The sequence below is a fragment of the Dipodomys ordii genome, unplaced genomic scaffold, assembly GCF_000151885.1.
Source record: "Dipodomys ordii isolate 6190 unplaced genomic scaffold, Dord_2.0 Scaffold36, whole genome shotgun sequence".
Classification (NCBI taxonomy): domain Eukaryota; kingdom Metazoa; phylum Chordata; class Mammalia; order Rodentia; family Heteromyidae; genus Dipodomys; species Dipodomys ordii.
Window position 1 is genome coordinate 1,867,209 of NW_012267252.1, and position 19,420 is coordinate 1,886,628.

The 19,420-nt window shown below is 48.3% G+C and overlaps 1 protein-coding gene across 1 annotated transcript; it reads left to right on the forward strand.

Annotated features, from left to right (window-relative positions):
• Positions 1-2: 2 nt before the first annotated feature.
• On the forward strand, positions 3-474 carry Marveld1 (MARVEL domain containing 1; the record flags this gene model as incomplete). The annotated part of the gene is made up of 1 exon (XM_013017578.1): positions 3-474. A coding segment is annotated over one exon (447 nt), but the record flags the coding sequence as incomplete, so codon positions are not given.
• Between the last annotated feature and the right edge of the window lie 18,946 nt (positions 475-19,420).

Here is a 19,420-nt window from a genome sequence, read left to right on the forward strand (position 1 = left end):
CCTTCCTGCGCGGCCCGCTGGGCGTGCTGCGGCTGCTGCAGCTGCTGGCCGGAGCCGCCTTCTGGGTCACCATCGCCACCAGCAAGTACCAGGGCCCCGTGCACTTCGCGCTCTTCGTGTCGGTGCTCTTCTGGCTGCTCACCCTGGGCCTCTACTTCCTCACGTTGCTGGGCAAGTACGAGCTGGTGCCTGTGCTGGGCTCGCGCTGGCTCGTCGTCAACGTGGCACACGACCTGCTGGCGGCCGCCCTCTACGGGGCCGCCACGGGCGTCATGATCGACCAGACCCAGCGCCACAGCTATTGCAACCTCAAGAATTACCCACTGCCTTGCGCCTACCATGCCTTCCTGGCGGCCTCCGTCTGCGGCGGCCTGTGCCTCGGCCTCTACCTGCTCTCTGCGCTCTACGGCTGCTGCCGTCGCTACCAGGGCAAGCAGGAGGTAGTGTGAGGCCGCCCGAGGCTCCGATCGGCGCGGGGGAACCCTCGGACTTCTTCCCGCCGTCGCCGCCCCCCCCCTCGCGCCCCGGCACCCTCCCCGCTGCCTTGCATTTCCACTGCCGCCCGCATCCAGGACCCCCGACGTGCACTTCCAGCGGGATGTCAGCTCCGCCGGCCGTCTCCGTGCACCCTCAGAGCGCCCGCGGCGGGTCCAGACACCTCCCCAATCTCCGCTTCCCCCCCTGGCAGCTCCAGGAGAAGCCTTGCAACTCCTTTCCTCCTTCCCTACTGAGAGCGAGACGTGGACAGACGCAGCCGCGGAGATACATCTCCGGAGAAGCTCACAAATTGGAAACAGTCTTAGAGCTGCACCCCCGCCCCCTGCCCCCTGCTTCCGTCTCCTCCGGCCTTCGGAAGGCCACTCCTTTCCCCAGCCCCTGGTCCCGGGCCTAGCTTCAGGTGCTGCAAATGGCCGGCTGGCAGCCACGGGTGGGGCTGGGGACAGGCCTGCGCTGGCCCCGGCACGCGCCATGAGTTCTGCCAAGTTGGGTTTTATTTGGGCATTGTGCAGACATCTTGCGGGCCCTCCTTGCCCATCCTTGGGTGCTTTGGTGACTTGGGGGTGGGGCCAGTCTTCCGAGTTGGGGGATGGATGAGGAAGGCCTGCGGGGTCTTCGCTTGCCTCTGCCTCCTCCGGCTTTGTTCATGCAGGCCAAGCCCAAACACACAAGTTTCCTGGCCCCCAAATGGCACAGGTGGTCTGTTTAGATCTCATTCACCAGCCTCCGCTCCACCTCACCCCTCCAAATCTGTGCATTAGGGATTCCACGCCATCAACACGAATGTTGGGGTGAGGCCCACCCCAGCTTTGTCTTTATACAGATGGTTACCCAGAGCCTGTTTTGGGGAACAGCCAGTCTAAGATAATCGGGTGTCTGTGCTCTTCAGCACTGTTGGTCCAGGAAACTTGGCTGAGGAGCCAGCAGCAAGAGGGTTCAGAAGCCAGCTGCACTTGACAGTGGCACACTCTCTCCTTTTTTGGAGACTGATATTCCTTAGCATAGCAAGGACTCAGGATGCCTATAGTCCAAGAAGCCCAAGCACAGAGGTTGAGTTGGCTGCAGGAACTACATCTAGGCCTGGGCTAGTGTTACCTACCTTCAGATGTCAGCCCACAGTCCAACCTACTGAACATCTGGGAAGCTCTTCTGACCCAAGGAAGTTCTCTTAACTGATGACATTCCCCAGAAAGGAAGGAACTAGCTGGTTCCTCACTGGCCAGAGACCTGGGAACGAGTGAACTTGAACATTCCCTTATATTGTTGAAGAAAATGGAACCCAAGTTACCTACGTAGTAACAGTCAGCTGTTTGACACCCTGGCATTGAGTGATCAGTTGGCAGCCTGGGCAGTGCCCACCAAAGGGAAGAGAAGTCTCTGGAGTCAGGTGAACAGCTGGCTTCATCTCTAAGGTAAGACATTCCTTGGTTTTCTGGAAGGAGTGATAAGATTTTGAACAAAAAGCATAGCACAAGGGCCAGGATGTAGCTCAGCGGCAAAGCACTTACCTAGCAAGTGCAATGTCTTTTGGTTTTGATTCCCAGTACCAAAAAAGAAAAGACCCCCCCCCAAAAAAAGCACATCGCTTCCTTTCCCTAAAATGAAAGGGTTTTCATTCAGAGAAAGTTGGAGGGGTGACAGTAATCAGAGTTGTGAAAACTCAACCTTTTTGCTAAATCCTTTGAAGGTCCGTGCTTTGAAGAAGAGCCTTCTCTGTATTAGAAACCAGAATATAAGAGACTACATGGGGATGGGACCCAAGGCTTCAGGTGTGCTGACCATGCTCTCAATTCCCTACCAGTTGACCATACCCCACTCCCTATGAGCACTTTGCTTTTTTGGGGGGGGACTCAGGGCCTTGTGCTTGCTAGGCTGGCACTCTGTCACTTGAGCCACATCTCTAGCCTTGCCTTTTTTTTGGGGGGGTTATGGGGGCTGAACTCTGGGCCTGGGCGCTGTCCTTCAGCTCAAGGCTAGCGCTCTACCACTTGAGCCACAATGCCCCTTCTGGTTTTTTCTGCTTATGTGGTGCTGAGGAATGGAACCCAGGGCCTCATGCATACAAGGCAAGCACTCTACCCCTGAGCCACCTTCCCAGCCCTAGCCTTGCTTTTTGACTGGTTATTTTGGAGATGAAATCTAGTGAACTTTTCTGCCTAGGATAACCTGGAACAATAATCCTCTGGATCTTAGCTTACTGAATAGCTAGAATAACAGGCATGAGCCACTGGCACACCAGCAATTTCCAGAACTATTTTCATCTTGCAGAACTGAAATTCTACTCACTAAAAATGTTTTTCATGTTTTTTTCTCTCTCTCTGGGAAATCCCAGAACATTTTTTCCCATAGGTGTAGGCTGGGCCTCACAGCCCTGCTCCAGGGAGAGTTGACTGGCTCTTATTTCCAATGAGAGACAGTGCCAGCCAGCCCTGGAGTGGGCTTTGCTAGGAAATCTGGGTAGCTTGTCAGTCCAGGACTTTCTTTCTGTTGTAGGTTTCCATGTTGCTGAGGTGGTAAGATTCCCAGAGCCTATCAAGCCGCTCTGTCCTGGGACCTGCCACCCTGGCTGGCAACACCTTTCTGGCTCGAGCCTAACAGCAGGTTTTGGAATCTTCACTTCAGAGGGACAGGTGGAAGAGAGGAGATCTTCCATCCACAGCCTCCTGCCCACATCATCCAACAGAAGAGTGGTGCCAAGGAAGACTGACTCTGCCTTCCTGATTCTCTTATGATTTGGACAAAAGATTCTGGACACCTGGACCTGAGATCTGTGCCCTATTTCCTAAATAATGCGTTTTAGTTCCAGCTTTTATTCCTTTTCCTTTTTGTTATAGTCGTGGTCATTGTTTCCTCCTCCTCCTCCTCCTCCTCCACCTCCTCCTCCTCTTCCTCCTCCTCTTCTTCTTCTTCTCCTTCTCCTTTTTTTCTTTTCTTTTTTTTTTAAAGATCACCATCTGAACTATATCCTCAGCTCAGGTCTCTTTCTTGGTCCCTGACCCTGATGGTCTGTCTGTGTCCAGGCAGCTTTACTCAGGAGCATGCATCTTGATCTTCCCAGTGCCTTATCTACAAAGATGTACCTGTAGCATTCCAGAGCTCACTGGCTCTTCCAGAAGTGCCTTCCTGATTGGCTTCCAGCAGTTTGGCAGGCTTTTGGTTCTGCCAGATGTGAGAAGGACAGATAAAACTGCCATCACACCTCCCTTACCCTCCAGGGCCTGTGCCAAGGGTCTGACCACCTATCAGGTTCAGAGCACTTGGATACTGGGGCTTGTCTTGTAGGCCTGACACCAGGAGTCTGGCCATCTTAAGACTACCTTAGTAGCTTCCAGTCACAAAGTCTGGGAGCCACTTGTGGACCTAGAAGGTGATTTTTTTCAGTGTCTCTGAAGGCCAAGAGAGAGTTGGTACAGGAGGAGTGAGGAGATGAGGGAGAGGGGTGGGTATGCCTCATCTAGTAGTTTAGTGGTGGTTACCAGTATGCTTTTCTGAATAAAGCTTGGTTTGTTTGATCTTGGTGTTTGTGTCTTTTATCCTGGTCCTCTGTAGCAGCCCTCTGTGCTGAGTCTTCCAGCCCTCCTTCATGTCCTCCTCCCATGCTGCCCTGCGGCTGGCTCCTCTCCACCTCCCTGCCTTCCCTTTGCTTCAGGGAGGGAAGGAAAATGAGTTCACAGATTTCCACTGTGGTTAGGAGCAGGGGACAGGGTTGCCTGAGGGCCGGAACCAGAGGGAAAAGTTCGGTATTCCTGGCTGAGGTTGCAGGGAATGGCTTTCAATAGGCCTCTGTTTGGAAACTCCATTGCCTGTTACCAGAAATGGGGGTTACTGTGGTGCCAGCAGGGTTCTGTTCTAGTCCAACCCCATCATCATACAGAGAGGAAAAAACATTCCAGTGCACTGTGACAACTTGTCAAATGCCTTATAGTGATTAGACACAGAGTCGGTGGAGCCCCGGCTCTTGTGTTTGTCCTCCTGTGCCTATTCTGTGGCCCAGATTGCCTACAGATTGTTGACCCAGCCAGCTGTTGGCTGCTGGACTGGACTGAGATGCCCTGGAATGGATGGGCATGGGGCAGAGGAGAGACTTCCAGGCTGGCTTCTTCCTAGGCCCTGGGTCTGGTATCTGCAGCTGGGGAATGAGATCCTCCTGGAAGAGCTCAAACTCACTGGGAACAGTTACGTTTCTGTGCATGTTACCCACTCTTCCGAAGGACCCCCCCTCCCCCGCCCAACATGTGCCCACGTCCCTCTTCCTCTTTGTGTTTTGGTTTAGCATTTCCAGGGTGAAGGGAAAGGCCATTGGCTGCTGAGTTCCCTCCTTTAGTCCCCTCTTCTCTCTCCTCTTTAGATATCTCTCACAAAGTAAAAAATGGCACAGCGTTATGCAAAGGCAGGGAAGCCCTGCTCAGCTTTACTTAGCTTGATGCAATATTTTGCCATTGAAAATGTGCTTTTATTAAGCCAGATGTGGTCCAAGCCAGATCCAAGCTATAAGGGAGTTGGAAGTAGAAGGATCCGTGTTCAAGGCCAGCTGGGAAAAGCACTAGACCCTACCTGAGAAAAAAAAAGGGGTTGGGGTATGGCAGAAGTAGTAGAATGCCTGCTTAGCAAGTACAAGATCCTGAGTTCTAGTCCCAATACCTACAGAAAGAAAGAAAATGTGTTTTGTTTTCTGTTTTTTGCTGGTCATGGGGCTTGAACTCTGGGCCTAGGTGCTGTCCCTTAGCTCTTCAGCTCAAGGCTAGCACTCTACCACTTGAGTCACAGCACCACTTCCGGCTTTTTCTGCTTAGGTGGTGCTGAGGAATGGAACCCAGGGCCTCATAGTATGTGAGACAAGCACTCTACCACTGAGCCACCTTGCCAGCCCAGAAAATGAGTTTGTTGTTGTTGTTAACTGTCTCATTAATTGATCTTCTTAGAGGTTGGTATAGCCATCCCCTACTCCAACAGAGTATCAGAAAAGGAAAGGGCCTAGTCTATCACATAGCTGGCTAGTGGCAGGACAAGTACTAAAAGGCAGATGTTTTCTTTTCTTTTTTTTTTTTTGGTCGGCCGTGGGGCTTGAACTCTGGGCCTGGGCACTGTCCCTCAGCTCTTCAGCTCAAGGCGAGCGCTCTACCACTTGAGCTACAGCGCCACTTCCGGCTTTTTTTTTTTTTTGCTTATTTGGTGCTGAGGAATCGAACCCAGGGCCTCATGCATGCAAGGCAAGTGCTCTACCACTGAGCCACCTTCCCAGCCCAAGTCCCTGAGACTCTTATCTCCAATTAACCACCAAAAAGCCAGAAGTCGAGCTGAAATGGTTGTGCTCTAGCTTTCAGCAAAAAAAAATAAAAAAAAAACATAAAAAATCTCAGAACTAGTGCCCAGGTCTTGAGTTCAAGCCTAGGACTAGCACGGACTGGCATGCACAGCACAGCACAGCACCCCTGCCCCTAAACACACAGAAGGGGAATTCGTCCTCTTGTAGTAATGAGGACATGAAGCTTAAATGGTGAAATAGTTCGCTCAGGTCTGTGTCCTTTCTACCCCTATCCTGCCTGTTAGGTTTTTAAAAAGAGGTAGAGCTGAGTAAGAACTGCACCAGCACGCACGTGGCTATTCAGGTAAGGGGTAGGTTTATTCAGTAGACCTGCTGGGACCAGGCAAGGGTGGCACTCCACGTGGCTGGGAAAGGCCTGGGAATGAGAGAGAGCTGGGAAAGAGAGGAAAGAGCTAGAAAAGAGCAGAAAGAGGGGTAAGAACAGTAGCACTCACATGGTATTCAGTCACGTGGTATTCAGGTAAGGGGTAGGTTTATTCAGTAGACCTGCTGGGACCAGGCAAGGTTGGCACTCCACGTGGCTGGGAAAGAGAGGAAAGAGAGAGGAAAGAGCTAGAGCAGAGAGAGCAGAGAGAGCAGAGAGAGCAGAGAGAGCTAGAAGAGCAAGAGCAAGAGCAAGAGCAAGAGCAAGAGCAAGAGCAAGAGCAAGAGCAAGAGCAAGAGCAAGAGCAAGAGCAAGAGCAAGAGCAAGAGCAAGAGCAAGAGCAAGAGCAAGAGCGCGTCTGGGCCTGGGCTAGGCCTTATGTAGGGTATGGGCGGGGAAAGGTGTGGCCACATCAAATTCAGATGTGACCTCAGCGGATGCAGGCCTTATGTAGGGTATGGGCGGGGAAAGGTGTGGCCACATCAAATTCAGATGTGACCTCAGCGGATGCAGATGTGACCTCTTCCAGGTGTCCCAGTTGCCTAGGTAATGCAGGTACTGGGTGGAGACTTTGCTGCGAGGAGGGTGGAGTCTGCTAGCCATCCAGGAGCGGACCTTACACTGCCAAGGGTGGCAAAGAGGGGAGAGAGCCCTGGACAGCCATATCCCATCCCATAGTTAGCCTTAGGAAGGAGAATCCCAGGAATTGGACCTAACAGGGGCAGTTGAAACATGAGAAAGGGGCTCGAGACTGTCTGGACTCTGTGGGGCAAGGTGTACTGGGAGTGGGGGAAGGTGGCCAAAGCCAAGAGGAACACTTGTCTGAGAGACTCACCCACCAACTTCTGCCTACGGAAAAAGTTCCAGTCTGGTGGTGACTTCTTTCTTCTTTCTGTCTTTGGCTTGAGCTCTGGGCCTGGGTGTTGTCCCTGAGCTTTTTCAGCTTGAGGCTAGTCTACCACTTGAGCTACAGCTCTGCTTTTTGTTTTTGTATTTTTTCCTTGTGATTCATTGGAGAGAAGAGTCTCACAGACTTTCCTGCCTGGGGTGGCTTTGAACTGTGATCCTCAGATCTCAGCCTCCTAAGTAGCTAGGATTATAGGTGTAAGTCACCAGTGCCTGGCTAAGTCTGGCTTCTACTAGAAGCCCTCTTGCCTTTTTGTTTTTTGTGTGTTTGTCAGTTGTGGGGCTTGAACTCTGGGCCTGATCACTGTCTCTGAGCTCTTCAGCCCAAGGGAGCCCTTTATCACTTAAGCCACAGTGCCATTTCCTTGCCCTCTCTATTCTATGATACCATTTTTTTAAAAGACAATATCTCACCAGTAGCCCATGTTGGCCCTCAAACTGGTGATCCTCATGCCTCAGCCTCCTGAGTGCTGCGATTATGGGCATATGCCATTATGCCCAGGTGACTCCATTTCTTTCAAACTAGGTGATTATTTGGGATCTCGTGGGTACCAAAGTTGTGCTATTTCTTCCCCTGCCAGAGGCTTCATACCTGCAAGCAAGCCTCTCTGGTGGGAGGCCTGGCCTCCTTGCTGTGTTCTCCAAGAGTCCTAAAGGGGCGCTCTGGTCCCTAGTTGTAAAGCAGTTCTGAGTCCAGCAGGAAAGAGGAAGAACTGGCTTTCTGGAGTGCCTCCTCTGAGCCAAGAACATGACAGATGGTTTATACCACTTCTCAGTTCTATTCAAGTATGAAATGTCACGGAAACAGGCTGATAGGAGTAAACTGACTAGCTGGGTTCCTCACTGCCAGCAACGAACTCTGTGCTGCCACTTCATGCTGTTTCAAGATTTCAGTAGACAGTTTTTCTCTCCATCCAAAGCTAGTCTGCATTCTGAAACATTTACATCTTGAGCCAAGGCAGGAAGGAAAGACTGAAAAGCAAGTTACACAATTACAACTCTGAATTACATCAGCTGAGGATGAAGTTAGATGGTTCCCATCCATCTCCCATGACCTAGGCCATAGGTCTGAAGACCTGGCCTGATCCTTTTAGGATTCTGACTCACCTCAGCCATACTCCAATCTGTCTCCTTTTGTGACTCCCAGGCAGCCAGCATGACTGGCTGAGATCTGCAGGTGTGCTCAGCCTGTGATGTTGTTAAAGGCGAGCCTCATCTCTTCTTAGTGTCTGGTCTTAGGCAATTGACAAAAACTTTTGGTGTCAGAGATCACTCAGTCCATGGCTATGAGATCAGTGCCTCTGTCACTGGGAAAAGGGTATAATGAGATGCTGTCCACGATGCAGTGTGTCTAGCAATAGTTTTCCCCCAGCAATATGACATCTTGGGGGAGGATTTCTTAAGATATGTGAGTGAAATGCTGAGTAGAAAGCCACCAGCTTCATAGTCATCGTGACCACAAATGTGAATGTGAATTCTCTTCTACACACCTCTACCATAGCTCTCTTCTCTCCCTGGAAATGACAGTCTCTCACCAGCCATAGATAGATGCCTTCCTTTCTCATGGTGTCTACTTGCTTTCTTGTGGTCCAGGTCCTTGTTTGCCCTGCTTTCTCTTCACTTTTGCAGTGCTCCCACTCTGCCACTGTGCTCCAGCAGCGACCCCTTCAGCCTTTCTTTTAGCCAGGAAAGAGGACACATCCATTCTGGGGTTCCAATCTGTCTGCAAGGGTGAGCTGCTCTGATTTCAGTGGAAGGCTCACAAACACCCTTCACTGTGTTTGCTAGGTCTCCCTCAATTGTGTCCTAGCCAGGTAAAGGAGCTATTTCCCTGTCACTTGGATTCCCTAGCTGGTGTACACATGAGCATTTCACAACACGGCTTTCCTTCTTTAGTAAACTTTGCTTTATAGATCAGCTTGTCCCTATCTCCTTCCAGCCAGCCCTAGGAGCTAGTGAGTTGCTGAGTTTGTTATGTCCAAGTTAAAGGCATGAACTGCTTCAGAGACCTTAGCATAGGATGAGTGCAGATTCAGCTTGACCTGACAGCAGCCATCATGAGCGGTCACTGCCAGGATTGCCCCTGAGCAAACCTAGTTTTCCTGAAAACCAAAACTAGATAAAACTTTAGTGTCACACATGAAAGCTGGCAATCAGATCCTGGCTTCAGGGATGTGCCTGAATCTTTGATATTATCTTAATATAAACTAGATGCATTCCAGCCAGGATGACATCACTTTTGTTCTAATCTGTAAATATACCCAACTTCCTGACACAAATTGTGGGAACTTACTGGTCTCTGCTCAGTAAGTCCCCAATAAATGACACCCTGTAATCCTACATCTGTCTCCTCTCTTTTTTCTTTTTTTGCCGGTCCTGGAGCTTGAATTCTGGGTTTGGGGGCTGTCTCTGAGCTCCTTTTTGCTCAAGGCTAGCACTCTACCACCTGAGCTACAGCACCATTTCCAGCTCTTTCTATGATTAACTGGAGATAAGAGACTCAAGGACTTTCCTGCCCAGGCTGGCTTCGAACCTCAATCCTCAGACCTCAGCCTCCTGAGTAGTTAGGATTACAGGCGTGAGCCACCAACACCTGGCTTCCTTTCTTATCTTGCGGCACCTTTAGCTATTGTTCTAGAACAGGGCATCAGAAGACCAAGATGATGGAGTCATTTTGTAGTGATTGTGAGATGATAGTGACATTATTCTTGATAATGGCATTAATAGTAATAAGGTTTAGTGTCTCTGTACTTTTGCATTCACAGATTACAATTCTTTTACATATATTATGTCATCTCATCCTCTAATCAACAGGTAAAGAATGTAGATAATAACTGCATTTTGTAGATGAGTCTTAGAGTGGTGAAGTAGTTGCTTAGATTTTTGTTTTTGTCTCTGTGTGTGTGTGTGTGTGTGTGTGCATGCGTGCACATGCGCATGTACATGCATACTGGGCTTGAATTCAAGGCCCAGGTACTGACTCAGCTTTTTCACTCAAAGCTAGTGCTGTACCACTTAAGCCACAGCAACACTTGTGGCTTTTTGTTGCCTAATTGGAGATAAAGTTTCGAGAATTTTTCTGCCTGAGCTGGCTTTGAGCCTCAGTCCTCTCAGATCTCAGCCTCCTGAGTAGCTAGAATGATAGGAAGGAGCCACTGTCCCCCCAAAATTTTTTGTCTTTTTGAGACACAGTCTAACTCTGTCATCCAGACTGGCCTTGAACTCTCTGTCTTCACAGGAAGATGGTGGGGATGCCACAGTGAGATTCTATATTAAAAAGTTATTCTCGTTGTAGAGATGATCCTATTTCAGTCTACTGAGAGTGTATTCCTTTCCTAATAAAATTTACTATCATGTTCACTTAAAAAAGGAGGAAGAGGGGCTGGGCACCAGTGGCTCACACCTGTAATCCTAGCAATTCCGGAGGCTGAGCTCTTTGGATAATAATTCAAAGCCAGCCCAGGCAGTTAAGTTTGTGAGACTCTTAGCTCCAATTAGCCACCAGAAGACCAGAAGTAGAGCTGTAGCTCAAAGTGGTAGAGTGCTTGCCTTAAGTGAATGAATGCTGGTGTCTAACTGCTGTAACAAATATACCCTAACATTTCAGTAGCTTGATGTAATAAAAATGGATTGGTTATTCCCATGCACATCTATTGTTCCCTTCCATAACTGCCCTCTGTGGGTGGTCCTGGATGGTAGACAACTTTCCAATCAGTCCATTTAGAGACTCAAACTCCTGTCACCTTGTGACTCCATCATCCCTTCTCCATTGGGCTGGCAGACAGAGGAAGAGAGGCCGGAGCATGCCCCTGAGTTTTAATTGTGTTTGTCAGCAACACCCAACACTTCCACTTACTTCCTGGTGAGTCACATGACTTGACCTAGGATGGGAAATGAAGTCCACCACTGTGTACATGGTGTATTGGGGGCCAGGAGGTGTGGAGGGTGACAGGTCTTTCGGTGGACAGTTAACTGTGTCTTTCATGGGAGGCACAAGGCTTTATTGCTTTGCACTGTGGGATGTTTTTTTTGTGTGGGCCAGTGTTTGATGAATGGTTGTTTTCATGGCTGCCAAGAGCAGCTGAGTAAGAATGTAACTGCAGACATTCATTTCCTTGCTGTATTTGTCCAACAACTCACTGTCTCACAGCTGGAAAACTCATTACTCATGAGTACTTCTTTCCCAGGTACAAGAACATAAAGATGTATTTATTGAACTCTATTCAAGGGCAACAGAAGCAAACTGGGAATCCAAAAATATACACTGGTCAAATATGAACCTTAAATATTACAGAAAATCCAAATAATAAAAAGAATCTAAAGATACACACCAGATATATCTTTCACTGATTCCTTTGCTTTAAAAATTGATACATAAACCATGTGACACTGAATTTCATCTAACAATGACCATGTCCAAGTGTGTAGTTCATTGAAATTGTCTTTTGAACTATTCACAAGGTTGTGCAGCCATTGTCAGTTTCCGTTCCAGAAGAACTGTGTCATTCCTGAAGGGACCACTGTACCCTCATTCCCATCCTCCCAGTCTCTGCCAACCACGAATCCGCTTTGTCTCCATGGATTTGCCTGTTTTGCATTTTCATATACATGTGAAAAATTTCACACTTGAATGTGAATAGTCACATACAAGATGTGGCCATTTATGGCTGGCTTTTCACTTTGTGTGTGTGTGTGTGTGTGTGCGCGCGCGCGCGCACGCACACGCATGTGTCCCAACAGTGGAGTGCATGTCAGTAGTGGGTTTGTCCTGCTTGGCTTTTCCCTTCAAGAGAATAGTGCTTTTAAAGTTTGTTTATAATGTGGCATGTATCAGGGCTTTCTTTCTTTTCTTTCTTTCTTTCTTTCTTTTTCTTTCTTTTCTCTTCTCTTTTCTTTCTTTCTTTTTTTTTTTTTTTTGCTATTTCTGTCTCTTGAACTCAGGGCTCAGGTGTTGTTCCTGAGCTTTTGTGCTCAAGGTTATCACTTACCACTGAGCCACAGCTCTACTTCTGGCTTTTTGTGGGTAATTGGAAATAAGTCTTACAAACTTTCCTGCCTGGGCTGGCTGTGAACCAGGATCCAACCATGATCCTTAGATCTCAGCCTTTGGAATAGCTAAGATCACAGGTGTGAGCCATTAGTTCCTGGCGGGGCTTTATTTCTTTTTAGGATCAATAATATATCTTTGAAGGTATAGACTATATTTTCTTTATCCATCATTTATGCATTTAAGAAATTTTAGCTGAGTGTGGTGGCTCATGCCTGGAGCCTAGCTACTCAGGAAGTTGAGACCTGGTGGACTGAGGTTAGAAGCTAGACTGGGCACAGAAGTCTGCTAGACTCCATCTTCAAAAAAACTAACAATGAATGGAGAGAGGAAGGGATGACGAAAACAGTTATTATTCAATGTATACATGTGAAAATGGTACCAGGTAACTTAAAGGGATGAGTGGGTTGAGAGGTGGGAGGAACGATGGAAGGTGACAATGATCTTGATGTGTTGAACTCATCATCTGAATTGTTGAACTGAAACTCCTTTTTATTGCTAAAGATAATAAAATAATAACAACAAAAAAGAAACAAAATAACAATAAAAAAGCCAAGCTGAAAGCATAGCTCAAATGATAGAGTACTAGCTGAGGAAGTATGAGGCTTTGAGTTCAAGCCCTGTATTGAGCTGGGCACCCGTGGCTCACACCTGTAATTCTAGCTACTCAGGAGGCCGAGATCTGAGGATCGTGATTCAAAGGCATCCCAGGCAGGAAAGGTTCTGAGACACTTATCTCCAATGAACCACCAGAAAACCAGAAGTGGTGCTGTGGCTCATGTGGTAGAACACTCGCCTTGAGCTGAAGAGTTGAGGGACAGCGCCCAGGCCTAGAGTTCAAGCACCATGACTTACAAAACAACAACAACAAAAAAACAACCCTGTATTGACAAAATAAAACAAACAAATAAATCAATTTAAATTGTGGTGATTGTACAACCTAAAACTTAATGTCTTACTCATTTGTAAGTGCACAGTTCAAAGGTACTGCGCCCATTCTCATTTGGGGGCCATGATCCCACCATTACTTGGCTTGCAAAGTAAAATGGATCCATTAAACAATAAGTCTTGGGGCAGGGAAGGTGGTTCAGTGGTAGAGTTCTTGCCTTGCATGCATGAAGCCCTGGGTTCAATTCCTCAGCACCACATAAAGCAAAAAGAAACAACAACAAAAAAACCCAAATAAATAATAAGTCTCCTTTCCTCCTCCCTCTGTTCTACTTCCTCTGTGAAGTCAACTATGTTAGATTCCTCATATGAATGGAATCAAGCAATATTTGTCCTTTTATGATTGGCTCACTTATTATAATGTCCTTCAGGTTCACCTGTGATACAACATCTTTTTTTTTGTCAGTCATGGGGCTTGAATTCAGGGACTGGGTACTGTCCCTGAGCTCTTTCACTTAAGGCTAGTGCTCTACCACTTTTAGCCACATCATAACTTCTGGCTTTTTCTGTGTATGTGGTACTGAGAAATAGAACCCAGGGCTTCATGCATGCTAGTTAAGCACTCTACCACTAAGTCACATTCCCAGCCCAGGTTTTTGTTTTATGTTTTGGTCTGTCATGGGGTTTTAACTCAGGGCCTGGGTGCTGTCCCTGTGTTGAAGACTAGCACTGTACCACTTTGAGTCACAGTGCCACTTCTGGTTTGCCGGTGGTTAATTGGAGATAAGAGTCTCAGGGACTTTCCTACCTGGGCTGGCTTTGAATCGTGATCCTCAGATCTCAGCCTCCTGAGTAGCTAGGATCACAGGTATGAGTCACCAGTGCTGACTTACTTACAGTTTTGACCAATGCTGGAGAGAAATTCTCAAACAGTATCTACCTTCCTCACAGCAGTGTCCCAACTCATAGAAAAGATACAGCAAGCCAGGAAATATGCATAGGGAGAGATATTTAGCTGTGGGCCTCAGTTAAGGGAACTGGAACTTCAGGGCTCAGGGTTCTTGGGGTGGGCCAGTTTCACTCCCAGCATGGAATTTCCTGTATTTCTCAATTCTTCTGCCCCAGTTACATTTTGATAGCGTGCTTGTGCCAGTAGCAACTTGTCATCCATGTGGCCAACTCACAAGGTCCAACACTCCAGACCCATCCAGCCTTCAGAGCATGCAGCCCTAAGCCAACATCTGCCGGTAGTCTCACTAAAGCTCTTGAGCCCTTTTTTTTTTTTTGGGTCCGGTGGTGGGGCCTGAACTCTGGGCCTGGGCGCTGTCCCTCAGCTCTTCAGCTCAAGGCTAGCGCTCTACCACTTGAGCCACAGCACCACTTCCGGCTTTTTTTTTTTTGCTTATGTGGTGCTGAGGAATCGAACCCAGGGCCTCACGCATGCAAGGCAAGCGCTCTACCACTGAGCCACCTTCCCAGCTTGAGCCCATTCTTCTTAACTCAAACCTTTCAAAATTTGAGAGCAGGGTGAGATAATGCATGCTTTTTTTTTTTAAGTAAGAAATACATTTTCATGCAATAAAAGCATGAAAAGAGGGCTGGGAAGGTGGCTCTGTGGTAGAGCACTTGCCTTGCATGCATGAGGCCCTGGGTTCGATTCCTCAGCATCACGTAAGCAGAAAAAAGCCTGAAGTGGCGCTGTGGCTCAAATGGTAGAGTGCTAGCCTTGAGCTGAAGAGCTGAGGGACAGCGCCCAGGCCCAGAGTTCAGGCCCCACGACCGACAAAACAAACAAACAAAAAAACCCATGAAAAGACAGGGCTTATTGTGGAAGTGGCAAAATATTCATGGATGGGTGGAGGAATGGTGAGCAGGAACTTCCAAATTCAGACGCCTTGAGTCCCAGGACTCTACAGAAGAGTGGATGATGGCGCCATCTGGTGGTAGAAGGTTGGCTTAGCCATTTCCCTCTCTTCCTTACTCATGTTCTACCAATTACTTGTTATGTTCTTCTACCCAATTATTTCGGGCTGGTATTCTTCAAAGGGCCATAGTAAGGTGTTTTGTTGTTGTTGTTGTTATTGTTGTTGTTGTTCTTTATTCCGGTTGTGGGGCTTGAACTCTGGCCTGGGAACTGTCCCTCAGCTCTTCAGCTCAAGGTGAGTGCTCTAACCACTTGAGTTACAGTGCCACTTCCGGTTTTCTGGTGGATTTTTATTGGAGATAAGAGTCTCTCAGACCTTTCCTGCTGGGGCTAGCTTTGAATTGTGATCCTCAGATCTCAGCCTTCTGAGAAGCTAGGATTACAGGTGTGAGCCACTGGTGCCAGGCTGTTTTTGTTTTTGTTTTGCCAGTCGGTCCTGGGGCTTGAATTCTAGGTCTGGATGCTGAGCTTTTATGCTCAAGACTACAAGGCTGGCGCTCTACCACTTAAGCCACAGCTTCACTTCTGGCTTTTTATGGGATTAATTGGAGATAAGAGTCTCTTGGACTTTCCTGTTAGGACTGGGTTCGAACTGTGATCCTCAGATCTCAGCCTCCTGTGTAGTTAGGATTATAGGCGTGAGCCTCCTATGCTCTGCATGAGGTCTATTAAGTATTATGCCTTCATTATGTGGGCCAAGACAAACTTGCTTATAGATGCACTGACCTCTGAAAAATATCAAGTGAAGATATCCTCGACTGGCCACTTCTTTTCTTTTTTTCTTTTTTGCCAGTCGTGGGGCATGAACTTTGGGCCTGGGTGCTGTCCCTCAGCTCTTCAGCTCAACACTAGTGCTCTACCACTTGAGCCACAGTGCCACTTCCGGCTTTTTCTGGTTATGGGATGCCGAGGAATCGAACCCAGGGCCTCATGCATACAAGGCAAGCACTCTACCACTAAGCCACATTCCCAGCCCCTTGACTGGCCATTTCTATCTACCTGATTCAAATGCTGAAGTGGGAAATAAAGTGCTAAAATTAAATTATTCTAAAACTGATAAGGTTCGTGATCAAATGATTTAGCTAGAGCTAGAGGTATAGCTCAATGATAGAGTGTTTGCCTAAAATGTAGGAAATCCCAGGTTCCATCCCCAGCATGACAACAACAACAACACCACCCCAGAACAAAACCAACCAACCAAAAAACCCAAATCCAAAAACAAAAACCAGAGTTAAACCTCAAAAGTTGAGCCCACTGAGATCGTCTCTAATAACTAGGGGAAACCTTGATGTTGAACATGACTGCTGACCCTTTCCGATCTTCTATATCCTCCATGATTCCTTCCAAATAATGTCCAAGAATTCTGGAATAATATCTCCTAATCATGTAATTGTTAAGAGTAGGAAACCAACTCTACCACTGGATACAACTAGCTTGAGGCTGGTGGTCCAGACTCATCTAGAGGAAGGGGAGATTATTGATGGTGTATTTTAGGTTGTTAGGACATTGGAGTCATTTTTTTTTCTTCTAATGAAGCAAAGGAACTTCGCAGCTCACAAAGAACATTGTCTACAAAGCTTTCCCCATCCTACCCTTAGATTAAACTCTTCTCTGCACATTTTTTCCCCACATGACTCATTAATTTGTAGTATGGCAGAGTCAAATTAGTATCTTCTATTCAACTAAGAGTCCATGGAGGGTAGAACTGAACCTTGCTTACCTTAGCTGTTTCACAGCTATCATTTTGAAGCAATGGTAATTGTATTGGGTCTTAGATGGAACTGTGGATTCTGCCTTTCAGAAGAAAGGAAGACATCCAGAAAGAAATACATATCTAGGGGCTGGGAAGGTGGCTCAGTGGTAGAGCGCTTGCCACGCATGCCTGAGGCCCTGGGTTTGATTCCTCAGCACCACATAAGCAAAAAGAAAAAAGCCTGAAGTGGCGCTGTGGCTCAAGTGGTAGAGTGCTAGCCTTGAGCTGAAGAGCTGAGGGACAGCGCTCAGGCCCAGAGTTCAGGCCCCATGACCGGACCCCCCCCCACAAAAAAAAAAAAAAAGAAAATCCAGGAGACTAGTTGGGTGCTGATGGCTCATGCCTGTAATCCTAGCAACTCAGGAGACTGAGATCTGAGGATCAGGGTTCAAAGCCAGCTGGGGCAGGAAAGTATGTGAGACTCTTATCTCTAATAAACCACTCAGAAAACCAGAAGTGGCATTGTAGCTCAGGTGGTAGAGTGCTTGCCTTGAGCTGAAGAGCTGAGGGACAGTGCCTAGGCCCAGAGGTCAAACCCCATGACTGCCCCCCCAAAAAAAAATAAAAAAGAAAAGAAAATCCAGGAAACTCATCTGAGGAAAGCCCTCCTACCCTACTCACATTGGGATTGACTTAAGCCAGGAGCTACCTACCCCCCCCCAAAAAAAAATCCTACATATTATAAGCTTTTTTATTTTTTTGCTGGTCCTGGGGCTTGAACTCAGGGTGAGGGCTCTGTTCCTGAGCCTCTTGGTGCTCAAGGTTAATGCTCTACCACTTGAGCCACAGTGCCAGTTCTGGCTTTTTCTGAGTAGTTTTATTGGAGATAAGAGTCTCATGGACTTTTCTGCCTGGGCTGGCTTTGAACTGTGACCCTCACATCTCAGATTCTTGAGTAGCTAGGCTTACAGGTGTGAACCACCAGTGCCCAGCTTATAAGCATTTATTTTGAAGTAACAATTTATAAGAAATAACACAGAGATCCACATACTATCCTCCAAGGTTAACACCTTGCAGTCTTCTTTTGCAGAATGCCTATTATGTGCCAGCTGCTGCCCTGGCTGCTGGAGACACAGATATGGGAACAATTAGTGAACAGGAGCCAGGGGAGCAAATGAGATTCTCAGGGAGCAAAGGACGGAGGGTGGCACACAGACAGCATTTGGAGGATAGGATAAAAGTTCTAAGAAAAGCTTGAAGTGGAAGGACAAGTAGATGGTGATATCATGGAGGCTAAGGTGTGGGGAAGGACGGATTCACAGGTGAGCAGTCAGGAAGCTCAGGGCTGCAGTGTGGTAAGAGGTGAGTTCGGTGAGGAAGGAGAGGTGGACAGGTTCGCCAGTCTCCTTGATTAGAGAGGGCGAGAGGGGGTGAAAGAGAATTTTTCAATGGATCTTGTCTCTAGGACCAGGGGTAAAAGGTCAGTGAGGGCCAGGATTACAGGGCCCCTTGGACAGAGCAGGAAATGGGGAGAGTTGGAATTTCCAGCTCAGCCCAGTGCTGGCTGAAGGAGCTGGTCCCGGTCTTTCTTTTTTTTTTGGTCCGGTCGTGGGGCCTGAACTCTGGGCCTGGGCGCTGTCCCTCAGCTCTTCAGCTCAAGGCTAGCGCTCTTCCACTTGAGCTACAGCGCCACTTCCGGCTTTTTTCTTTTTGCTTATGTGATGCTGAGGAATCAAACCCAGGGCCTCATGCATGCAAGGCAAGCGCTCTACCACTGAGCCACCTTCCCAGCCCTGGTGCCAGTCTTTCTGAAAGGAGATACTAACTGGAAGAGATGTTGATAAAACTCTGGCTGTTGAGAGGGAAGTTGCCTCAAGCAGGGAAGTCTGGAAGACATCTGATTCTCTCTGAGGAGAGTGGATTGGATTTGGACCTAAACAAGGGTGGGGGAAGAGCATTCCAAGCAATGGCCAGAGGCAGGAGGGCCAGGGCCTTGGGGGGTAAGGGGTTTGGCTGGCCAGGGTTGAGGCACCTGAGCGGGAACAGGAGGGCTGAGGAGACCAGTGCAAGCAGACCAAAGTGGTTAGAGGCGCTGGTGGGTATGGTTGGGTAGGTCAGATGATGCATGAAGTTTAAATCCCAGCTCCCAGTGGCTGGCTTATTTGATGTACCATCAAAGGTATTTCTTGCCATGTCTCAATTCCTCACCAGTGAAATGATAACTAAGTAAGCAAACGGGCCGTGGGAGGTGGACGGGATAAGATGATGTCTACCGAGAGCTTAGTCACCGAGCTCAGCCGGGTGCCTGGCTGCTGTGGAGCTCAGTAAACAGGTGTTATCTAGCACTAATGCAAAAGCCATCTGATGTGTGTTTTAAGGGAGATTAACCCGGTCACCCGGAGTGAAGAGGATTAAGCTGCAGACGGGCTGATCCAGAGCCGTGTAGCTACCCAGGAAACAATGGAAGACATTCTCTGCTAGGTACCTGGCACACAGGGCACAGTTCGCGCCCTTCCAGGGCTCGCAGCCCCGGGGAGCGACAGTCAGGTAAGAGCCGAAGTGTGCGTGCGTGCCAGTGTGCGTGCGCGCGTGCGTGAGCGGGGAGGGGCGCAGAGACGCGCCTCCCCGGCGGTTCCTCTTCTTCCTTCTCTCGCTTTCCTTCTCCCTGACCTCCCCCTCCCTCCCTCCCCTCCCTCCTCCTCTTCTTCTGGTCCTTCCCTCCTCCCCTCCCTCCCTCCTCCTCTTCTTCTGGTCCTTCCCTCCTCTCCTCCCCT